Genomic DNA, 23,193 nt, shown 5'->3' with positions numbered 1-23,193 from the left:
TTACTTTCCAATCGTGGAGAAACGTTGCATTTTAATCGTCGATATTCTCAATGAACCTTCCAAGGCCAGACAATCTTGAAGACCAATTATGCCGAAGAAGCGAGCATAAAAAGTAACAAATATGGCTCTTTTAACTCAAAATGATGGTTGTATATGTATGTTTTAGCATCTTGAATCTTGATCTACTAATTTGAAGGTTGAGTCTAAATGCTTCACTACAAGAAAACATCGGGATACTGAGGGAAAAAATCGTCGGTATGTCGTCGGAATAACGCTATTCCGAGGACATACCGACGAAAAAAGTCCTCGGAAATAACTCCTCGGAAATTCATAATTCCTCGGAATTCCGTCGGAATTTTCCGACGGAATTCCGAGGAAACAAAATTCCGAGGATACTCCGAGGACACGAAGTTCGTCGGAAGGTTTCTCGGAAAATACCGAGGGAATTCCGATGGCCCAATCCTCAGAAGTTTCGACGAAATATTCCTCGGAATGTTTATCGGAAAATACCGAGGAACATTTGTTCCTCGTACTTTTCCGAGAAACTCCTCTCCCTCGGAAAATTCCGAGGGAGTGGAGTTTCTCGGAATTTTCCGAGGAACTCCATTCCCTCGGAATTTTGAAAAAATTTATTTTTTTAAAATTTTTTTTTTTTTTAAATTAATTTTATTTTTAAAAATTAAAATTTTTAAAATTTAAAATTAAAATTGAATAAAACATAAAATAAAACATAGTAGATAATATTCAAATTTAAATAAAACATTCAGAGTTTTTGGAAAAAAAAAAACTACGGGTCTTGAATGTTCGGGAACGTCTCGTTCGGGTACATCCTCTTCATCATCTCCATCATCTGCTCGTTCAGCCTCTTCTGGGTCTCATAGCCCGCCTGTTGAGCTGCCATCTGAGTCTCCAACGCAGATATCCGATCATCCTTGTCCTTCAGCTGAGCCGTAAGAACTTCTGGATCAACATACGCATGTGGTGCAGAAGAAGGGCAGCCGACCGGGAGCGACGACCCAAACCGACCAAACGTCCCTTTTTCTTTGGAACCGACTGAAATATAAATAACCAAGTTTAGATAATTTAAATTGATGATAAAATAAAAATCAAGAAATAATTAAATTGAACTTTAAAAAAAAAAAAACTTACCGATTCAACGATTTCGTTGATTCGAACCCGAGACAAGTTGGTCGAGGCCGTCGAATCGTCATCATCGGTTTGAAGCTGAGACACTTCGTCATACACCTGAGTTTGGACCAGGTCGACCACGTCCCTCACAAGACCATCATCAATCTGGCCGGTCTTCTTGTTGCACTACAAAAAAAAAGTCATTTAGCATCATTTATTTTATATTTTTGCATTAGTTATAAATGATGTAAAAATATTTTGCATCATTTAAATAAATGACTCTGAAAGTGGTGATGCAAATAATTTGTATCAATTTATCAATAAATGATGTAAAAATAATAAATATTTACATCAATTATTGTTAATGATATCATTATGTATCGGTTACAAAAAAATGATATTAACTATTACATCAGTCTTTTAAAATGATGTTAGCATTGACATCAATTTAAATAATTGATCTTAATTATTTATATCATTTACTAATAACTGAAGTTAAATTATATCAAATTTTGAAAAAAATATTTTAAAAATATATCATTTATAGTTATTAATTAAGATACTTATTTAGCATTTGTATAAATAAGATCAATAAATAAAGATATTTCATTTATAATTTTTATTTTCATTAAAATAATATTTTACAAATAAATTAAATAAAAAGCCTAAAAAGCACGAAGATGAATACAAAAAAAAATTGTAAATAGGTAAACAAGATAAGCTTCTTCTTCCTTCTTTTTTTTTTTTGAATGAATTCAATTTTTTCATCTTTCTTTTTTTTTCTTTTTTTTTCTTTTCCTTTTCTTTTCTTTTTTTTTTTTTTTTTTTTAAAAAAAAAAAAAAGTCGACGCTAGTCTGTTTCCGAGTCGTCATCACCAGATGAATCTGAATCTGGATCTTGGTGAAACTCTCCAATCACTGGTTCATCATCTACGTGAACGGCGGCTTCTTCTCCGAAGTCAGTTAAATCGACTACAAGGCCAACTCCACCTAAATCTTCTGCTGCACTTAAGTTGCCGGATGTGCTTGGTTGTAGTGGGTCTTCCAGCTCAGAACTTCCCTGAACTCGGCCTCTCGGGTTGAGTCTTGTAACAGTAACCCATGGATCATCTCTGTTCCTTACCCGGGGGTACTTGATATAACAAACCTGATCGGCCTGAGAAGCAAGAATGAAAGGATCATAATATTGCAGCTTCCGTCTTGAATTTACTGATGTAACACCAAATGCATCTGTTCTCACACCTCGATCTGGAGTGTTGTCGTGCCAGTCACAATAGAAAACAGTACAGCGCAATCCAACCATGCCCAAATACTTGATTTCTAAAATCTCATTTATGTGTCCGTAGTATACATCATCTCCTGATGCAGAACAAACACCAGCATCGTAAGTCGTACTCGAACGTCTCCTCTTCTGAGTTGTGAATGCATATCCTCGAGTACAAAATCTCGGATATGACTTCACAACAAAGTTTGGTCCAACGACCATCTCGCGTATCCAATCGTCAAATGTTTCGCCTCTGGCCAAACCATCACTCACATAAGTAAACATCCATCCACCAAATTCTCTCTGCTTCATTTCTTCTAGTTCGTCCTCTGTGGCGTATCTATATTCTAACCGCTTTTCTGCCATGAAAATCCTTTCATATTGAAGAACATCTTCGCAGTTGGTGAGTAAATATGTTTGCAAATGACTGCGCTCCTGATCAGTAAGTCGACGGTCCTTTGGTTTTCCGCTAAGTCGTCCAACGTCTGTGAAAATGTCTGGAACCTTCCAATGATATGTTGCCCGTTCGCCTCTATCATCATGCCGAGCAGGTCTTCTGTTTTTGGTCTGAACTTCTGCTGGAAAGTAGTACTCGGCAAAGTTTGAAGTTTCTTCATTGATCATCTGTGCGACTATAGACCCTTCCACCCTACTTAAATTTTTCACCATCTTCTTCAAATGGAACATATACCGCTCATACAGATACATCCATCTATACTGCACAGGACCACCAAGTTCCAATTCTCTTACCAGGTGAATAACAAGATGCTCCATAACATCAAAAAATGAGGGAGGAAATATCTTCTCAAGGTTGCACTGAATCACAGCTATGTTAGTCTTCAAATTTTCAATACCTTCAAGAGTCACTGATCTTGTGCATAAATCGCGGAAGAAACCACTTATCCCTGCAATTGCTTCATGAACATTTCGTGGTAATAGTTCCTTGAAGGCAAACGGAAGGAGACGCTGCATCATTACATGGCAATCATGGCTTTTCAAGCCAGTAAACTTTCCTTCCTTTCTGTCGATACAGTTACGCAAATTAGATGCGTAACCGTCTGGAAATTCCACATCGTTTGAAATCCAATCAAAGAACGCATCCTTTCCCGCTGCATCAAGTCGGTATATGGGAAAAGGAGCCCTACCACTCTCATCAACATGAAGTTCTGAACGAGCACATATATCGACTAAATCCAGTCTTGACTTCAAATTATCCTTTGTTTTACCTTGAACATTAAGGATCGTGTTCATGAGATTGTCAAAAAAGTTCTTCTCGATATGCATGACATCTAAATTATGCCTTAGTAGATGATCCTCCCAGTATGGCAGATCCCAAAAAATACTTTTTTTGTGCCAGTTATGTAGGTTTCCAACACCATCTACCGGAAAATGTCATGTCCACCGACGTCTGGCGTCCTTTCTGCACCAAAATCTCTAAGTTGTGTCTTCAAATCTTTCCCACGAATTTCCGGAGGTGGACTGTCAAACACCCTCTTGTTCTTCGTAAACAAATTCCTACTTCTACGATATGGATGATCTGGTGGTAGAAATCTCCTGTGACAGTCAAACCAACACGTTTTCCTTCCGTGTTTTAGTTGGAAAGCATCAGTGTTATCTTGACAATATGGACATGATAGCCTTCCATGCGTTGTCCATCCAGATAACATACCATATGCTGGAAAATCACTTATTGTCCACATTAGTACTGCCCGCATTTGAAAGTTTTCTTTATACGAAACATCGTATGTTTCAGCACCTTGAGTCCATAGTTGTTGCAACTCATATATTAGTGGCTGAAGAAACACATCAAGTGATCTCTTAGGATGCTCTGGTCCGGGAACGAGAATCGAGAGAAACAAAAACTCTCGTCGCAAGCACAAGTTTGGGGGTAGGTTGTATGGTGTAAGAATGACTGGCCATAGAGAATACTGTCTTCCACTCTTGCCAAACGGGCTGAAACCATCAGTACATAATCCAAGGTAGACATTTCTTCTCTCATACGCAAAGTCGGGATACTTTGATTGGAAATGCTTCCACGCTTTTGCATCTGAAGGATGTCTGATCTCACCATCTGTTGAGTGCTCCGCATGCCATCTCATTGGTTGCGCTGTGCGTTCAGACAGATACAGCCTCTGCAACCTTTCCGTCAAAGCCAAATACCACATCCTTTTATATGGTACTGGAACTCTTCCACTCGTATCTTTATAACGAGGCTTCCCACAAAATTTGCATGAAACCCGCTGTTCATCCGCCCTCCAATAAATCATGCAGTTGTCTCTGCATACATCTATTACCTGATACGATAAACCAAGACCAGCTACGAGTTTCTGAACCTCGTAGTATGAGCCAGGAGCTACATTATCTTCGGGTAGAATACCTTTTACATAATCAGCAATCGCATCCACACAGTCTTCAGCCAAATTATAATCCGTCTTAATGCCCATCAATCTTGTAGCAGATGATAAAGCTGAATGACCATCTCTGCAACCTTCGTACAATGGTTGCTTTCCAGCATCCAACATATCATAAAATCTCTTAGCTTCGGCATTGGGTAAATCTTCCCCTCTAAAATGATCATTTACCATCTGCTCAGTACCTACACCGTAATCTACATCCGTTCTAATTGGATCTTCTAATCTAACCGCTGGCTGAGGTTCGCTAGTACTACCAAGTTCATAATCAGTTTCTCCATGATGATACCAAATTTTGTAACTTCGTGTAAACCCACTCAAATATAAATGAGTCCAAACATCCCATTCTTTAATAACTTTTTTATTTTTACAATTAGAGCAAGGACATCTTAACATACCTGTTTTTGCTTCCGGTTGTCGGTGAACTAACCCCATGAATTCGGTTATACCTTGTTGGTATTCTTCCGTAAGCAATCTCGTGTTCGGATCCAAATGAGGTCGATCGATCCAAGAACGAAAATAATTTGAAGAAGACATGTTTTTTATGAATCAAATTCGTGTGTAAAGAAAGTGAGAGGGAGGATGAAGATATGGTGTGAATGAAGAGGAAGAGGGGTGCTTGTATTTATAGTTGAAATCCTGCCGACGGTCCGAGGAAATTCCGACGGAATTCCGATGCAAACGGCTAGTTCGTCGGAATTTCCTCGGAATTTTTAAAATCCCCCAACGGCTCTCCAACGGCTCTCTAACGTCTATAATATTTCTTCGGAATTCATCGGTTTTTTCCGAGGAATACTAGTTTCCTCGGTATTCCGTCGGAATATTCCGACGAAATGAATTTTCCTCGGAATTCCGTCGGAATATTCCGACGGAATTCCGAGGAAGCAAAATTTTGTGTTTCCTCGGAATTGCCTCGGAAATGCCTCGGTATATTCCGAGGAATTCATTTTCCGTCGGAACGTCCGTCAGAATACCGCTGTTTTCTTGTAGTGCTTGACTTCTCAGATTAGTCAGTACTGAAGTTTCTACACCTATACATTTGTTTCAGGTTTCATGAAATAGTCAGTTTTGGAATCCATTCAAATAAATTTCGACTTTGTGTTGAAATATACTACTTTCCTTCTTATCCATTTTCGATTTAGAAGATAACAATGTAAAAACACTGTTGCACAAAAAAAATGTAAATACACTGAAAAAGAGGCTAGCTAGGTATCCTCATTTAAACACAAACCATACAATCCATAAATTCCAAACATAGACAGAAAGAGTTTAAGTACACACCACACTTGTAGTCATTTCATTGTTCACACCAACAAATTAAAAACAAGAGGAAACAGTTACAAACAAATTTTCAACAGCCTAAAAAGTTTCACAGGCTTTATTATAGTTATGTGTGATTTAACAACACTAATTATACTTACCAAGATTTATTTGAATACGTAAGAATAGTTTTCAAATATTCTATGGTCTAGAACTGAAATATTTCACTTGGCATGGTTAGCGGATAAGAATAGTTAGTATCCACAGTTGTGAATTTAGCATCTAATATGCTATTGTTGTTCTCCTCTATCTGCATTATTTCACCAACACAACAACAAAGCAAATCCTTAGGGCAAAGCAGTCTAAACATCATCGGTATAAGATATACATTTGGATATAGCTCTGCTATAGTAAAATTGTTACCTTCTCGAGGAGATACTTGTTGGCATTTTTGAGGACTCCTTCCTTCACACACACAATTAACAGTTAAACAAGGTTAAATTTAACGTTCTATGTCCAGTTCTTATAAACCAGACTCATGATTCATGCCAGTTGGTATGAAGCTGAATATAGAATGATGTTATATGTGCTTACCTTGTTCCTCAAGGACTGAATTTCTTGAAGCATAATCTCCATCTGCAATTTATATATAAACTTATTTTATTTCAACAGAAACATATAACGTTTATAATCATCAGTATTTAGATATTCACTCTTTGATTATGCATATATCTTTATATGCATTAATACATGTATACCTTAGCCGAGCGGATTTGAGAAATCCAATACTCAAGATGCTTCTCAAGAAGAAGAAGTTCTTCAAGATTCATCGCCCCATCTCCTCCTCCAAACATATACCTGAATCCATTATATTATATAGACATACTCATATATAAATTTCTAATCTAATATAAGCAACTTAGTAAGGAATTAACGTGTAAATAGTTAATAATATATACCTTATTCCTTTCTGAAGCATCTCAATCTCTCTCTTAAGCACATTGACCTCATCTTTCGGTTCCTAGAGATAATCAACGTTCGTTCAGTGTTTCTGTTATTTATAAGTAATTTAACAAGCCGGTGTAGACAAATTGAAGGCGTACAAGTTAGTGTCATGTCCGTACATATATACGTACATGTATTTATTCAATAAATGAATACATATATGCATCAATAAGTTAGGATAAAAACCCAATACTAGTTCTGAGCGTGTCAATGACAACAGTTTAGGGGCTATCTCTTTTATCTATCCAGGGCAACTTATAATTTGTGCTGATATATAAACTAATAATAATTTGTTTTAAATACAAATAAATTAGTCCTTAAGATAAAGATACATAAATACACATACACACACATAATGTTTTACCAAAATAAGAACCATGCATGTATATTTAAAGTGGGATACATATGGGTACTATTATCTCTAAAGCATCTTTAACTTTAACAGTAATTAATTTGACTTGTTTTAATTTACCAAAATAAAACTTGTTCTTGTTCTCAGTGATGAAGAACTAATAGAAAACATTTTACACTTAAAAAACTTCTTTTGTTTTTCCTTTATACTTCTAGTAGAACGATCTGAGAATGTGAGACTAGTTAGTTGTTCAGAAAAAAGGTGCAATGAATGTTTAACTTCTTAGGCCATCAATATAGCGGGATATTCATGGGGTTCTTAATAACCTTTATGGTGCGAATCCTATCAATTAATTAAGAAACAGGTTATAAAAACCACCAAATAAGGATCGATTTTCGGTGGTTTCTTAGACTGTTTGCGGACTCTACTGATACGTGGCAATCCGCGATTGGTTCTATTTTTTATTTCTATTTTTTATTTTTGTTAATCAGATAAAACAAAAAAAAAAAATTTAAGAAACCCAAAGGGGTTTTGAGGGTTAATCATGCCCTTAACTACAATAGTATTAGTTTCAGGTAGAATCAGAATCAGGTGCCCTACCTAACTTACAGACAATTTTATTTCAAATCAATCAACAACGTCCAATAAACTCACGCTTTGCATGTCAACACGTGTATCAGATAGCATATCAAAATAATATATTTATATGGAAATGGAGAAAAAGAAAACTAAATTAACTCAAAAGAACAAAATGGAAGAAGTAATTAACATTTTTAATGAGACATGGAGACTGGCTAGTTTAATCAACCCAAAAATGCCATGAAACCAAGCAGTTTCAACAATCAATCCCAAAAATCAAAGAGAAGAATTCAAGATATAAATAAATAAGAAAACAAAGAATGAAAATTAAGGAGACGAGAGACATACAAGATTTGGAGGCTGAAGTTGTTCTTGAGCAGTAAAAATAGCAGAAGAAGAACCACGACCACCACCGGTACACTTCATGTACTTATCAATTATCCCGTCCATTGTTCTGATTTATGAAATCAGATTCCCACCATATAAATTTCTATTTAATTGCATACAAACACAAAAACAAGTATGAACACTATGATATACTCCCTCCGTTCCTAAAAAATATATGTTATGGAAAAAAAAATTGTTTTAAAAAGATACATTTTTTACTTTTTCAATGTATGATTTTATGAAAAATTGTAAGTTTCAAAAAAATTAATGGTGTTTATTGAATTTCTATTGGCTTAAAGTTATGGAAAATTGTTATTCACAAAAAACAATGCATATTTAATGTGTTTTCTTAATATATGTGAAAAGTCTAAAATATGTATCTTTTAAAAACAGAGGGAGTATATAATAATACCCTTTAGTTGCAAGCTCAAACAGCTTTCCCTGAGGAGAGAAAATCACAACACCAATCTCTGCGTCGCAGAGCACAGAGAGCTCCTTGGCCTTCTTGAGAAGACCAGTTCTCCTCTTGCAGAAAGTCACTTGCCTGTGAACTGGATTCTCGATCCTCTTCAGCTGAATCTTTCCACGAGCCATTTCTAAATGATGAATTAACGTTCAAATTTGTGTTTAAATTTGGATTTTGATTTGAAGTTAGAACGTGGATCAACCTCCCACTAGTTTGAACTAGCTTCGAGGTTCCCCACTTGCTGTTCGGTTTCTCTTTTTGTTTGGAAGAAACTATGAAGTTATGACCAAATTCATGCCAGCTTCTTCACTTTATATACAATCTTCATTATCAGATTCTCCCACTGACTTCTCTGCTTCTTAAAGGACCTTTTTCTCCACACAAGCCTCCCTTTTTCTTATATTAAAATATATGTATGTGCTTATATATGTTATATGTTAAGTATGCATTCATACAAAATATATATTGCTTTACATGTGAGAGCTCATCTAAAGCATTGTTTGTTACTTTACGGGTTTGCAGATTATACTAGCCTTTCTTTTCTTTTCTTTTTTTTTTTAGCCTTTTTTATACTAGCCTTTCTTTTCTAGCTTGTACAAATTTATTTCTATGTTACACTTGATTGATTGATCTAACATCGGATGTGACATGACCTGACATGTACTAACTGATACAAAACTTAACGATGTTGATACGAAATTTAACTATGTTAACTTTCTAATAAGCCAAATATTTTCTGTTTTGAAAGGTTATTATCAAATATGGTGAAAATGTCAAATTGAGAAGGCAGAATAGAAAATTTAACACTTGTGTTTTGTGAGGTGAAAAAATAAGATAAAATAAAATATGGACAGCTTTTCTCTTTCTGTTAACCAAAAATGTTTTGAAAAAAGAGAGATGTTAAATTTAAAGTGTTTTCATCGATGGTTGGCGTTATTATTTTTAAAACTAACATTCTTCAAATGAAGAAAATAATATCATTTTCTCTAACAGTTTACTTTATTTTCTCTTTCTAAAAAATATATTTCAAATATATTATATTTCAATTTTTCATTAATTATTAATAATAATTCCAACTTTTATGAAATAATAATAATTTAATATTTCTCATATTTGTTAATGTTTTTCAACATTTTTGACAAAAACCCAACCCAATTTCCATTTGATATACATTTAACATTATCATATAATTAAAAATTTACCCCTAACATAATAAATAGGGAATAAAATGAACATTAGATTTTATGAAAAACAACAAACATATATTTCCTATACGTGATTAACTACATCATTTTAAAGTGAGAAATAAGATTTTTCTATCTTAATTCTTCTAATTAAAGCGAGCCAAAGTTCGTAGAAACGAATATTTTATGCGTTATCAATTAAATGAAAATAATAATTAAATCATAATAATTAATTTGATGACATTACATATATAATTTATTTATGCAAAACATAAAAATAAAGATCAATTTATAATTAAAAAGTTTATCTTTGTAAAATGAAAATATAAACAATATTTATACAATTTTGAAACAATAATATTCATTGCCTTATTTAGAAACAAGAAAAAATACTATTAGAACAAAATTTTCTTCAAAATAAAATGACAAATTAAACACCATTGGAAATGGTCTAATATATGACATACAAATAACTACTATGGTAAAACTTAAATTCTCAAATGACATGATTCTTTTTTTTCTTAATAATTCTCAAAATTTCGAATTGAACGGCCAATTATTCTTTGTACTGTTTTTTAATAAATTAAAAATAACTCTATCAATAGCTTTATTTAGCAACGCTTCTTTTTTAACACGTCTTTGCGCACATACAACGGGGTAACTCAAATGCTATTAAAAGCACAACTTAGCTTATTCAAAAGAATTACATGTTTTTTTGACGAAAAAAGAATTACATGCTTCGGATCGAAAGATCACTACAATGTTACATATGTCAATTCTAACAGACATTTAATACGTAAATTGTGGCTTAAAAATTAATGTCTAATAAGTATAGATCAAAAGCTTACACCAAAAAAAAGTATACATCAAAAGTAAAAACAAAAGAGTAAAATAATCAAAATTACGAAAGTGTAAGATTCATGCCAAAGCTAAACAGTGAACTTACACCCACATGATGTGAATGACACGGTCAAATTCATGTTATCAAATTTGATGTCAATTCTGGAATAATTGAAAATTAAATTATTTTAAAAAGACTAAATATTAAACTAGGGATTACACAATTCTTCACATACTAGTTTAGTATTTGTTCTTTTTTTTTTCTAATTCTTGTAAGAACTTGAGTTATCAATACTAAAAACCATTTTGCCTCCCATTTTCCTAGATTTCGTTCTCTTTGCCCATCTTGCTCTTAGAATAAAACTACTGCACATTTTCTCTAAAAACCTTTATTTTTCTTTCACAAAAAAAAAATCCATTTTCTAACTACTCATATTTACAGTAACTATTTTTCCTTCAACACAGACTAAATTTTTAGTAGTCAGTTGATTAATATATGTGATATTAGCATCAAAGATTGTGCATGTAATTTAAAAATTTAAACCAATCCAAATTAATTAGTAGATGTTTATAGATTACATAATATGGCTAAATCGCCACAATGAGCCACCGTTAAATACTCCACCGCCGCGTAATCCTCTGCTCCAGCCGAGCTTTTGAACATGGGAAACAAACCCCTCCCCCACACACACATGTTATCCTAACGTGTATATACAATTAGCTTCGTGCTTAGTTAAACAGTGTTTTTCTTTCCAATCTACAATAAGTTTTCTGAGAAAATATATTAGTTTTTTATCAACAGAGAAAATATATAGATTGAATTGGCTTAAAACCCAAAAAGAATGGTGAAATTAATAAACTACCTATGATGGGACAAGTTTTGTGTCTATCAACGAATGTACCATGGTGTGAGATTTAAAGTATTGACTTAATTAGGGCAAAAGTTGTGTATACATGATTCAATTTCACAAATATATACAAATCACAGTTTCATGTCAGAAAAAAATTATATTGTGTTAAAGTTACCCGCTTTATGGGTAACTGATATTTTAGTATATTTGATACTTAAGCAGGCTAAAAAGGAATTAATCAATCTAATTTTGTCTATCTATCTATACACATGTCTTAGTCATACAAGCATTAAAACATAACACCTAACAATCAACAGATTAGATGTGGGAAACTTAAACTCTTATCAGATATCATACTTTACATTCAAGATACCATCAAAATTCTCTACTACTTTCAGAAATATCTAGATTAGTCATATAATACAGTGAATAAATAAAATTCATAAATCAGCCAATATAATACATATCACAACATATATTGATTAAACAAATTAATAAGATATATATACATTGGGTAAACCTTACTAAGATTTTGTAGTTTTATATTTAGCTCCATCATATTTGCAAGAACCGTTGAAATTATGAGCTTTAGGCTCATAACTCCCTCCAAACATAGAATTAACCTTTAAATTTTTTTTGATATATAAGTTGCATATGGATTCTAAATAAAAGAATTGAATATATAAACATATATAAATAATAAAAATTAACAAAAAAACCAAATAAACCATTAAGCTAACCATTAAATAAATAAATAAAGTATATGAAAAATTTGAAACATAATTTTCAGTATATATTATTTTCTAAATATTGTAGTAATTAATAATACTATTTATTCTAATAATAAATAATTATTAAATAAAATAATAATAATAGCATGAACTTTAATTATGGAATTGGAAACATAAATAATATTTAAAATATACAAAGGAACAAAAAATCTATGACAAGTTTTTGAAATTCACGATTTTCATATTTTTTAAAACAAAAAAAAAACAATCAAATTTGTAACTCAACTTCTAAAACATGAAATTTTGGTTGATGTAAGTTTAAGTGTTGAATTAACAATTTTATTAAGGGTCTAAGTTAAAGGTGTAACTCAACTATAAGATATCCTAAAAAAACAAAAAAACAAAAAAACTATAACACATCTTAAATCAAACTTAATATCAGAAAATTAAATTTGATTATTGATTATAACATTTTTGAATTACAAGACTAACTCAAACTTAATTAAAATTAATTCATGTCACCAATCAAAGCCTTCACTTTTAGGGTTTCTCTACGTTGGTTCAACTAATACCCCACATAATCCATCTATGGTGAGGCGTTTTCTCTCCAGGTGATGTCACCTTAGTGGGGCGATCAGAATACAGTCTATTCATAGTGGTTTATTTCTCGCGGTAGTGACAGCTCTGGCGTGGCAGGTCTAGGAGTCAGTGCTAGGGTTTTCATCCGGTTTCGAATAATATTTTTTAATTATATAATTAAAAATATAATATTAAGTTATTTTAAGATTTAATTTAGTATAATAAATATAGTGTACAAAGAACTTTTCAAAAATTATGAAAATGTTTAAGCCCACATCGCGGACAAAATACCTAGTTATTTTATCTTAACCCATTTAAACCCATTTAATGAATACTAATTCTTAACCTTTTTCAGTAAAAAAACCATCATAGAAAATTAAGTGATGTTCATTAAGCAAGAAGCATAATTAGTCAATATTTAAATAGGATATCGTGTGAATTTCGTGGTGGAGAACCAATGACCTGCCCATGTTAGGTTCCGATGCAGCCTTTTCTTGTTATGCATAATTTATCATTTCTAAATGATTCTTGGCCTGCCCTTTATCTACTTGGCAAAAACTCCTGAATCTTATTCTTTTCCTCGGTACGCGGTTTTCAACTCACTTTTCTTCTTGGAATATGGGATTATGTTTGCTGAACATGAATAAAAATGCACCAATTTGTACTGAAAAGTCTGAAAATAACGTTACAAAGATATACCTCTACTACTATACATTAGACGTTTAGTTGATCTTTACAGACTGAAGAACGAACTTTCCGTTAAGCTCAATTAAGACCAATGTTTTTTTATAAGAACTTGATTTTTCATTAACCAAATAACAACACAAAGAGATACAATCATTTTTGATAAAATCAAATCCTAGTGTATCTAAATAGCTAATCAAAGCATATGTCAAAGAATCCAGAAAAGAAGCTAAAAAGACTTTAAAACAAAGAAGATTCAATCACAATCCTAAGGATATTATTTAACTTAGTGATAATACTTCAAGAAAAACCATTCAAGTGCAGTAAACCATTGGTTTGACTTGTTATCGGAACCTGCAACAAGAACATAGATCATTAGAGAAACAACCGAAAAATATTATGAGACACCAAAGACCATCCCAAAAGCGACTATGAAACGGTAACATTCAAACTAGGGTTGACAAAAATCCTGGCCTGGCCATCACACTGGGTGAAGTCTAATGTTGATGTTGCTCATTCCAATAGACAACGAACCGTCTCCCTGAGAATCCAAACCGACGTTAAGAAGCCAACAGTTGAGGCACCGATGAAGCACTGGTAGATGGAAGCGGAGATTTTAAAGACTCAGATCCAGTCCTATCACACAAGTAAAGCACTAAAAATTCCGGATGCAGAGCATAGAGAAAGGTAAAATTCTGACGGTCAACTTCCTTATGGAACAATAAAATGCGAAGGAGCTGGAGGCTCTCACCAACAAGACAAAAAGGTGAAAAGAGCCATCATGTGGAAGGAAGACAAAGCAGAGTAACAACACGAAACCCTGAGCAATCTTGAACCACCAAACATATCCAAACCTAACAAACGCCATGGTGGCTGTTGCAAAATCAGAAAGAAAAATAAGTCTCCAGAAAAAGCCTTAATAACACCTTTTCATATTGGACCAGCAGAACAAGATGGGAAGTTCTTGAATGAGCAGTCGAAGAAGGAGACATGGGAAGATAGTGGAGGCAGTGAGCTGACCAGTGGAGCGAAGGCAATAACGCTATGCCACTCTAACAAACCCTCTGGATTTTTTTGATCCATATCTAGCTAAAGACAAAGCCTATATCTACTATTAAGACGACACCTCCTACTAAGATCCGACCATCTATGACCTTGCCGTCACTCTTGGGAAGCTGAGTACACACCCATAAATCGATTTGGTTTATTGGATCCAGCGGCTATCCAGACGAAGAACCATTGTAGATGAAGCAAAGAAGAGGTGGGGAGGCCAGAGCTTGACAGGGAAGGAGGCTAGACAAAGGAGCAATTTTGGGGTGGCGACCGAGGGGTAAAGATCCACCATCGACCACAGATGTCAGATCACCCACCTCTATATGTGGCTCGCCTTCTTCTGCTCTCTCCACCTTTTCTGCCAAATATGATAACATGCAACTCAGACGCAACTTGGTCCTGAATTTCAACGGTTGATGGTTTAGGGTGGATTATGATTGGTGATAATCAATATCATACTATCATGGGTTCCTTAGGCTGTTTTGATGTGTCTTCATTCTTTATGGTTGAAGCCTTATTATCTTTAAGAAAAGTGATATCACTCAAATTATCCTAGAGCGAATTTTTACTCTCTCAAATAAGATGTTCAGTTGCAGTACTTAAGGATCAAATTCAGAAGAAGCGATGGCATACAATAGATCTAAAGTAGTCAATGATTAAGCTAGGCAGTAAATTATAAACAAGTAAATAAATTAAAGCAGGATGAACAAGCAGTTGTTCAATTGATTGAGGTTGTAAACAATAAAAGAAAAAAGCTAGATCTAGAGTTCAAGTAATCATGATTATAATGATATAGAATGCTTAAGGTATGCAGATGACAATCTTAGAACCTGATGTCTAATTTATAAGATGTCTAGCTTCCGCTGCGAATCAAATATGTTGACTAAGTCTAGTATCTCAGATGTCGCTTGTTGACACGGATCGAGCGTCGACCGATGCTAACTCGACGATGCTACTAAGTTAGCATCGATCGATGCTACCTTAGACAAGAGTTAGAAAGTTGATCGATATGTTCACTAGTCTTAACTAAATCAGTTGTCGCTTGTTTCTAGTAATTCTATCTCAAGAGAAGTTCTAGTTAGCTACTTTAGAACACATGCATTAATAGAAATTCTTTGAAGGTTGTTTAATTATCACCTTATCAATTCTATAGTATTGGTTAATCATTCATAACCCTAATAACTCTAAATCTAACAGAGAAAACTACTCAGACATAGCCAAACAGAACATAGCAAATATCTGAATAAAATGCATAAATAGAATAAGGTAGAAAAACTGGAGTTCCAATACAAAGATCTAAAGGAGTCTTAGATCTTCTCTCCAAACTATTAAAAACTCTAAGAACCTTATGCTGTGAATAATAGAAAATAAGAAAGCGTGTGTTGCACAATACAATGGCAGAGTACATAAATATAAGGTTAAATTTGGCCAGTGATAGTTTTGTAGTTATGTGGAACTTAGGCTTCAAGTTGGCCTTGAACAAGTCGGCCCTTTCTTGCGCGTCGCTGTCGATCATTGACATGTGGTGTTACGATCGACGGTTGACTCTGAATACCGACTCTGGCTGTTTCAGTGAACAGATACGAGTTTCTTCTGTCTTTATCTCCAAAATGCTCCATAATTACCTCATTGCTCTAAAACATACATAAACCTGTAAAGACACTAAAAAGATTTTAAAACATAATAAAAAGATTCTAAAACATTTATATACCATGGTTGAGAACCGGTAAAATCCATGGTCTACAAGAAAGATGTCCTCACAACAATCACCGCTCATGCTTGCAACATCTGAATTCGTTCCGATCACATGAGCTCATTAGAGCTGTAAACTTGAAATCACAATGTCTGCAGGCCACATAGTAGACATTTGTTGTAGACATACCCAGTGTGATATATTATACACTAGATTGCCCAGATTCAGATTTTCATCCTTCTTATTAATCACCAAAGTTAACATTTGTTGTCACCTTCGAACCAGACATTCATCCATCCTTTCATCCAAACAAATTGTACTGCACATAACAGTCTTGTTTTTGGAATGCATAATCGTTCTCCTATGAACTAACCTAAATGTCTTTAGAAACTTAATTTATTTAGCAAATGTAATTAAGAGTATATTCCCATTAATTATTTTAATATCATTTTAGAGAATCCATAACTAAACATATGATAACTTAGTGGTGATATATTCAAATAATCATCTTTTAGACTAGGTCTAGGTTTTCGCGTCTTTCGGATTAGGGTCGGTTTCCATTAAATCCAGGTTTTTCAGATCTCAGATATTTGGACTTATATAAGAGCACCAGCATTGATGATTTTTTGCTGAGTCTCTCACATATAAATAATATTAATATTTTGTAAAAAGAAGAGAGAGACAAAAAAAGATGAGGAACGTAGCTTCTTGTAAAGATTTCAATCTAATGGGAAAAGATTCATGTCTCAAGTGTAACTTTCTTAATGGCTTTGTTTTTCATTTATTTAATTTTAACTACATAATAAAACAAAATTATTATTAAATGGCTAAGAGACTCTCTAAAGAGACTATACCAGTAACGATGCTCTAAGAGCATGATTAATGCGGATCTCTTAAGGTAAGGTTCTTAGCGTAATATAAGAAACGTCTTTTAGCTTTTAACTAAGAAAAATTAAGAAATATTTCTTAAATAAGAGATATAAGAGACGTTTCTTAGTTTTTCTTAATTAAAATTTAAGAGACGTTTCTTATATTACGATATAAACTTCATTCTAAAAGACATGCATAATCATGCTCTAACTACCTGAAACTTTTCGGTTTCAATTTGTTGATAGTAATATGTTTCTAAGAAAGAGGATAAAGGGCACGTGTCCTTACGAAGAGGTGATGGATAGATGGGTCAGGTTAAGTAAGCAATAATGGTGAAAGATCAAGAATCTTTGTCAAATCAAAATGCATCAAAGGCAAAACACAGAAAGTGTGTGTTCGATCTGTTGTTTCTTTTGCCTCGCATCTTTGAGCTCATTGGCTCTCAAGATCGTATCTATGATTGACACATGGTTCATTTCTTTTGTCTTGTAGGGGGAATAAAGCTTCTTTTGATTCTCCACTCCCTAAATTTCATGTATTTATTTGTATATTATGTATCCTAGTGCATGCTTTTTAATTAACTATGTAACTAGCTTATGTACAATGCGATCTGCGACAGTGATTTTCTTGATATAACTTTAACATATGCATTAATATAATATGTGATAAACTAAAGTAGTACTATTGGAAATTCGAACCAATTATGTTTTTCGAATATATGGATCTTAGAATATTAAAAGAAAACAATTAAATTATTTGGATGGAGATCCGAACAAATTTTAGGTCCTGCAGCTACCACATACAAGTAGAAACTATTTTCGATTCAGAGAAGCATAAATCAGTGACTTTAACATATTCAAATCCGCATGAGTGTATGTTAGACGCTCGAACAAATCATTAAGCACATGAGTCAATGGTATCGTAATTTAATCCGAAGCTTATTGCATCATATGTTTGCAAATGCGATGTGTCATGTGTGTGGAAGATAATAAATAAAAATTTAAAGGAAGCAAGAAAAGGAGAAAATACAACTCAGATATTATAAATATCTAAATCTACAAGAAGCACTAAACTTATGTTCCCATCGGCATTGAATCTTTAAAAGAAAGGAGATGCCTTAGGATAATTAAGGTTGGCCTTTATGCTCTAATTTATTCTTAATGAATTATGCACTTATTTCTTAAAATAAATTTATTTTGAAGATATTATTGTAATTTCATTATATTGATAAATTACAAAATGCTGTTGTTGCAGTTTGGGAGTTCTTCCATTAACATGACTTGATTTTGCAAGGGATGGAAGATTGTCATCAACATCTCCATTATTTAATTAATAAGGATTTTGTTTAATCAAAAAATGGTATAGTGATTGTTCAAGCGGATGTTGAATCCGGTTTTTGGTGTTTGGGATTGTATGAGTTTCAGTTTTTTTTTTTTTTAGAAAGAATTTACAAAGTAAAAGGAAGATCAAACAGATTGGTTGGGCAAAAAAAAATCGAATTCGAAGAACCGGAATCGAATCCAAAAAATTAGTAACGAATCCGAACTGAAATTGATTAAATATCTAAAGGGCTTCAAAATTTTGGTATCTAGAGAACCGGAACCGAATCCGATGTGAACCGAGATATTTCGGATACCCGAATGTATCCTAAAATAGATTTATATACCTAAATATATTAATTATTTTTAGATTTAATATATATTAAAAAACCATCCATAATATATAAGATACTTTTAAGTTGTCTAAAATATTTGAAAATATATACAAATAGTCAAAAGTAAATGTCTAAAATAGCTAAAATATACTTAAAATATCTATTGATTCTCTATCAAAATATTCAAACCAAACCAATTTATATGTTAAGTTTAGGTATTTTGACATATGTTATTCAAATTTATACGCAATATATTATTTTATTTATAGATTTTGAGAAATTTAAAGTATATAATAATTTTAAAAAATTTTAAAATCATTTAAATGAGTTATCCGGACTCGAACCAAACCCACAAAGATTCAAACCGAACCTGAACCGAAATTTAAAAATACCTGAATGGGACTGAAATTTTTGACCCTGAAAATCCAAAACTCGAGTAGATCTGTACCGAACCCAAATGGATACCCGAATGCCCAGCCCTACTTTCAGATATAAGATGTGTTATGTTTTTTATATAACAGTGAAAGTTCTAGATCTTATATCCACGACTTATGTTATATGTAAATTTAGTTTCTAGAAATTTGGATTAGTAATCTTTTCATTTATAATATTAAAGGTGGTTTAAACTTAGGACACAAAGGTGGTTTAAACTTGGGACACAAAATCAACTCACTTTATACTATACTACCAACACTTTGTTATGTTTTTTAGTTGGTTTTAATATTTGTTTTGTATTAAAATGTGGTTCTTTTTCGTTTTGAAAGAAATGAGTAATCTGAGATGCATAAAACGTCAATTCTTTTATATTCACTAAAATGCTTTCCATTTGTTGGATCAAGCAGAACTTGAGTACATGGTAGTCATTATACTAAGCCTTTAATTTAATTGTTGGTGGTTGTAAATCATTTTAACAAGCGGTTGAGAAGTGTCCGTAAGACTGAAGAACACATATTTGTTCAATGCCTTTCACAAACTTATGTTTCACAAACTTATGTCTCCAATAATCATGCAGGGGTCAAAAGTACGCTCATAAAGACTAAAGAGCACCCACAGCTTATTCTTGATAAGAGAATTTTGACCATAAGCGATCTTGCTCAGCCATTGGGGTTTCATGTGATGATAATTAGTCTTCTTTCTATTCAAGAATAAAATTTGGGAATAAAATTCTCTTTAAATTTAATATTTTCTGTACAATATCTTAAAGAATAGATCTTCTTTTTAAAAATAGACCTTCGAAAAAAGCTTGTGAACAATAGCTAGCTACGTCGTCTTAACTTTTCGATTAAGAACAATGTCAATTGGTTTATTTTGAATGATTTCAGACGGTAAAGTTTTGCATTTTGATGAATAAAAATAGTAGATACTGTTATCACAAAATCATATTCTAACCAATAGAACAATCTCAATATGAATTAGGAACGATAAAAATAAATATTGAGGTCAGCAACAAGTTTGGTGGATGCGGTCGACATATATGATTGTTAACCAGAACATTATCCCTAAGCAAAACCAATCACAAATCAGAGTCCACTACAGTCCCAATGCTTCAATTTTGCTCAAATTGGTCTAGAAGACGGTGTAATATATTTTTTTTGTTAATGATCTAATTCATCAGACCCCAATACACTTTTTTTTGTAAAACACTAACACTTTATACACAAAAATAGACGTTCTGATAAAAAATGGAAAATATATTATTAATAACTAGAGGGTTTTCCGGGCTACGCCCGGATTTTCCTATAATATTATTAAATTAAATTAAACTTGCGTATTTTTATTTTGAGATGGTAATTGAAATTCATAACTAACAATTTACAATCATAAAATTATAATTATATTTTTAAGTTTATTATAATTTTTCATTAAGAAAGATGTTTGTTTAAGTTTGTATTTTATAAATTTTTATATGTTAGATAATTTTCATTATTTTGTTTAATTTTTAATAAATTCGGAGTATGACTTGTTTAACTTTTTTATTTTGTACCACATATTTTTGACACTATACAATAGATTTATAATTCATGAAATTTACAAATGAGTATAATAAATTAGTTTGATGTTATTTTCTTGTTCTCAGTCGTTAATATTTATTGACTTTATATGTGGTATGATGTTTATGTATTTTAGTTTTTTTTTGTTAATTATCATTTGAAGCTTCAAATAATTATTATGGAATTGTTAAAGTAAAATATTGTTAAAAATCTTATGGCGAGTATTAATTTTCATGCATTGTGTTGATTAATTTATAATATATTATATATAGTTAGTTAATGTGGTTTTTATCATTATATATTTTAAGACTATTCGTACCAAGATAATTTTTTCACTCTTTGATGTTCGATAGTTTTGTGAAAATATATATATTACATCTTAAATAGTTGGTTGTTCAAATGTGGACCTATGATAAAAAACGTTCATTCATTTTTGGTTTGGTTCTTGTGTTATATGTATTTTTCATTTATATGTTCTCAGTCATTTTTTCTATATGTTTTAATTATATTAAGTTTGTTAGTTATTTATGTCTTCAGTTATTTTTCCTATTTATATGTTTTTCTAGTCCTTTTTTATATGTTCAGTTATGTACTCACTGTTTAGTTATTGTTATTTTCCATTTTGTTCTATGATTGTTTTTTTTTAAATGATATAATTTTTTATAGTGTCTAAAAAATGTTCATCTCCTTCAAGATACTTCTTATAATGATTTATATACACATTATATTGATATTAATTTTATTTTTAAGACATCATCTTGTTCTGTTAGATGAAATATTTACATGATTTCCATTGTCTTTAAATTTTTTCATGGAATTAATATTTTAATCAAGTTGATTTTTCTTGGTTTTTTGCCAGTGATTTTGTATTGGTTCTAACATTAATAGACAAAAATCGAAACTTTAATATTCAAATGTTTTTTCTGTTAGATAAATTGTTATATTTAGTTTCCAAAGATTAGTCCAAATTACTACTTTTAATGGCTGCATAGTTAATTATTTTCTGGGAAACTAAAAGACATTAAAACTTTTGTTGCTCCACAATCAATCTTTTTTTTTCTCACCTTAGAGAAAGTGAAGAGCAGCTCTCAACTCGTAAGCATAATGATATAAATGTGTGACTTTAGCATTAGAACTACAATTTCGAGAATATGTGCATAAGCCTAGACAATTTTTGCTTGTGAAAACTATCAAAGATTGTAAAAATAGTAGTAGTTGTGGAGCATAGAGTTATCAACATTAAGCCAAGCTTTCCAAGTATCATCATCCCCGTAAAGAGAGCATGAAATCACTACATTAACAATTTAGAACAGTATTACCATTATCTATGCAATCATTCAGCTGAAAAGAAAATTACAATGTTTTACACATAACTGAAACTTATACCTTGAACATGCAAAACGCCTAGATGGTTAAAACATCTTCTGCACCAAACCTGGGTGAAAAAAATCCAAACGAAACATTGTGTCATCATCAGGAATATATGTAATACATGAATTCTCAACAACAAAAGAGAGAGAAGGAAACCAAAAAAACATATACCTTCGGTTATTTTATAAATCTTAAAACCAAGAACTCAAAACAGTAAAAAGCATCAAGTAGAAAAAAATTTATAGTTCTAGTATTCATATATAGTAACAGAATCTTCGTAACGCCGTTAGTACTCGTAACCGCTTCAAGCGCCTTCTCTTCTTTGAAAATATAAGAGACGCTCCAAAGCACCGTCACGGCACCGTCGATACTTTCATCAGCTTCTTAACCACTTAACCACCGTCTTCAATCACTCACCGTCTCCTCCGCAGATTTCCGATCTGCCTTCCTTTGTGGATGCTAAACTCTTGAGAAGCTTCAAATATTTCTCCATCACCGAAACGCTCGCTTGTGGATCCGTGAAAAGATAAGAGACGCTCCAAATCACCGTCACGGCGTGCTCCGTCGCCGCCGTCGATACTTTCATCAGCTTCTTAACCACCGTCTTCAAACACTCGCCGTCTCCTCCGCAGTTTTCCGATCTGCCTTCCTTTGTGGATGCTAAACTCTCGAGAAGCTTTAAAGATTTCTCCGTCATTGAAACGCTCGCCGTCGTTGGATCCGTTAACAGCTTCGTAAGATCCTTGATGAGCTTCTCTCGGATTAGATTGAGTTTCACGCGCCTCGGTGAGCTGATCGCGATCAAGCAGGATAGCGTCGCTTCGATTAAGCTCGAATCTG

At 32.7% G+C, this 23,193-nt stretch overlaps 1 protein-coding gene across 1 annotated transcript; it reads right to left on the bottom strand.

The window, feature by feature from the left end:
• Positions 1-5,988: 5,988 nt before the first annotated feature.
• LOC103852713 (agamous-like MADS-box protein AGL12) lies at positions 5,989-20,659 on the bottom strand. Its single transcript, XM_009129614.3, has 7 exons — positions 8,799-20,659; positions 8,348-8,453; positions 7,023-7,084; positions 6,822-6,921; positions 6,658-6,699; positions 6,487-6,528; positions 5,989-6,373 (listed from the first exon to the last, which is right to left on the bottom strand). Exons 1-7 carry the CDS (start codon positions 8,978-8,980, stop codon positions 6,272-6,274), a joined length of 636 nt encoding a protein of 211 aa, XP_009127862.1. The 5' UTR covers positions 8,981-20,659; the 3' UTR covers positions 5,989-6,271.
• Positions 20,660-23,193: the final 2,534 nt, after the last annotated feature.

The sequence above is a fragment of the Brassica rapa genome, chromosome A02, assembly GCF_000309985.2.
Source record: "Brassica rapa cultivar Chiifu-401-42 chromosome A02, CAAS_Brap_v3.01, whole genome shotgun sequence".
NCBI lineage: Eukaryota > Viridiplantae > Streptophyta > Magnoliopsida > Brassicales > Brassicaceae > Brassica > Brassica rapa.
Note: the sequence above shows the minus strand (reverse complement) of the source record. Positions and strands in the feature narration are given on the sequence as shown.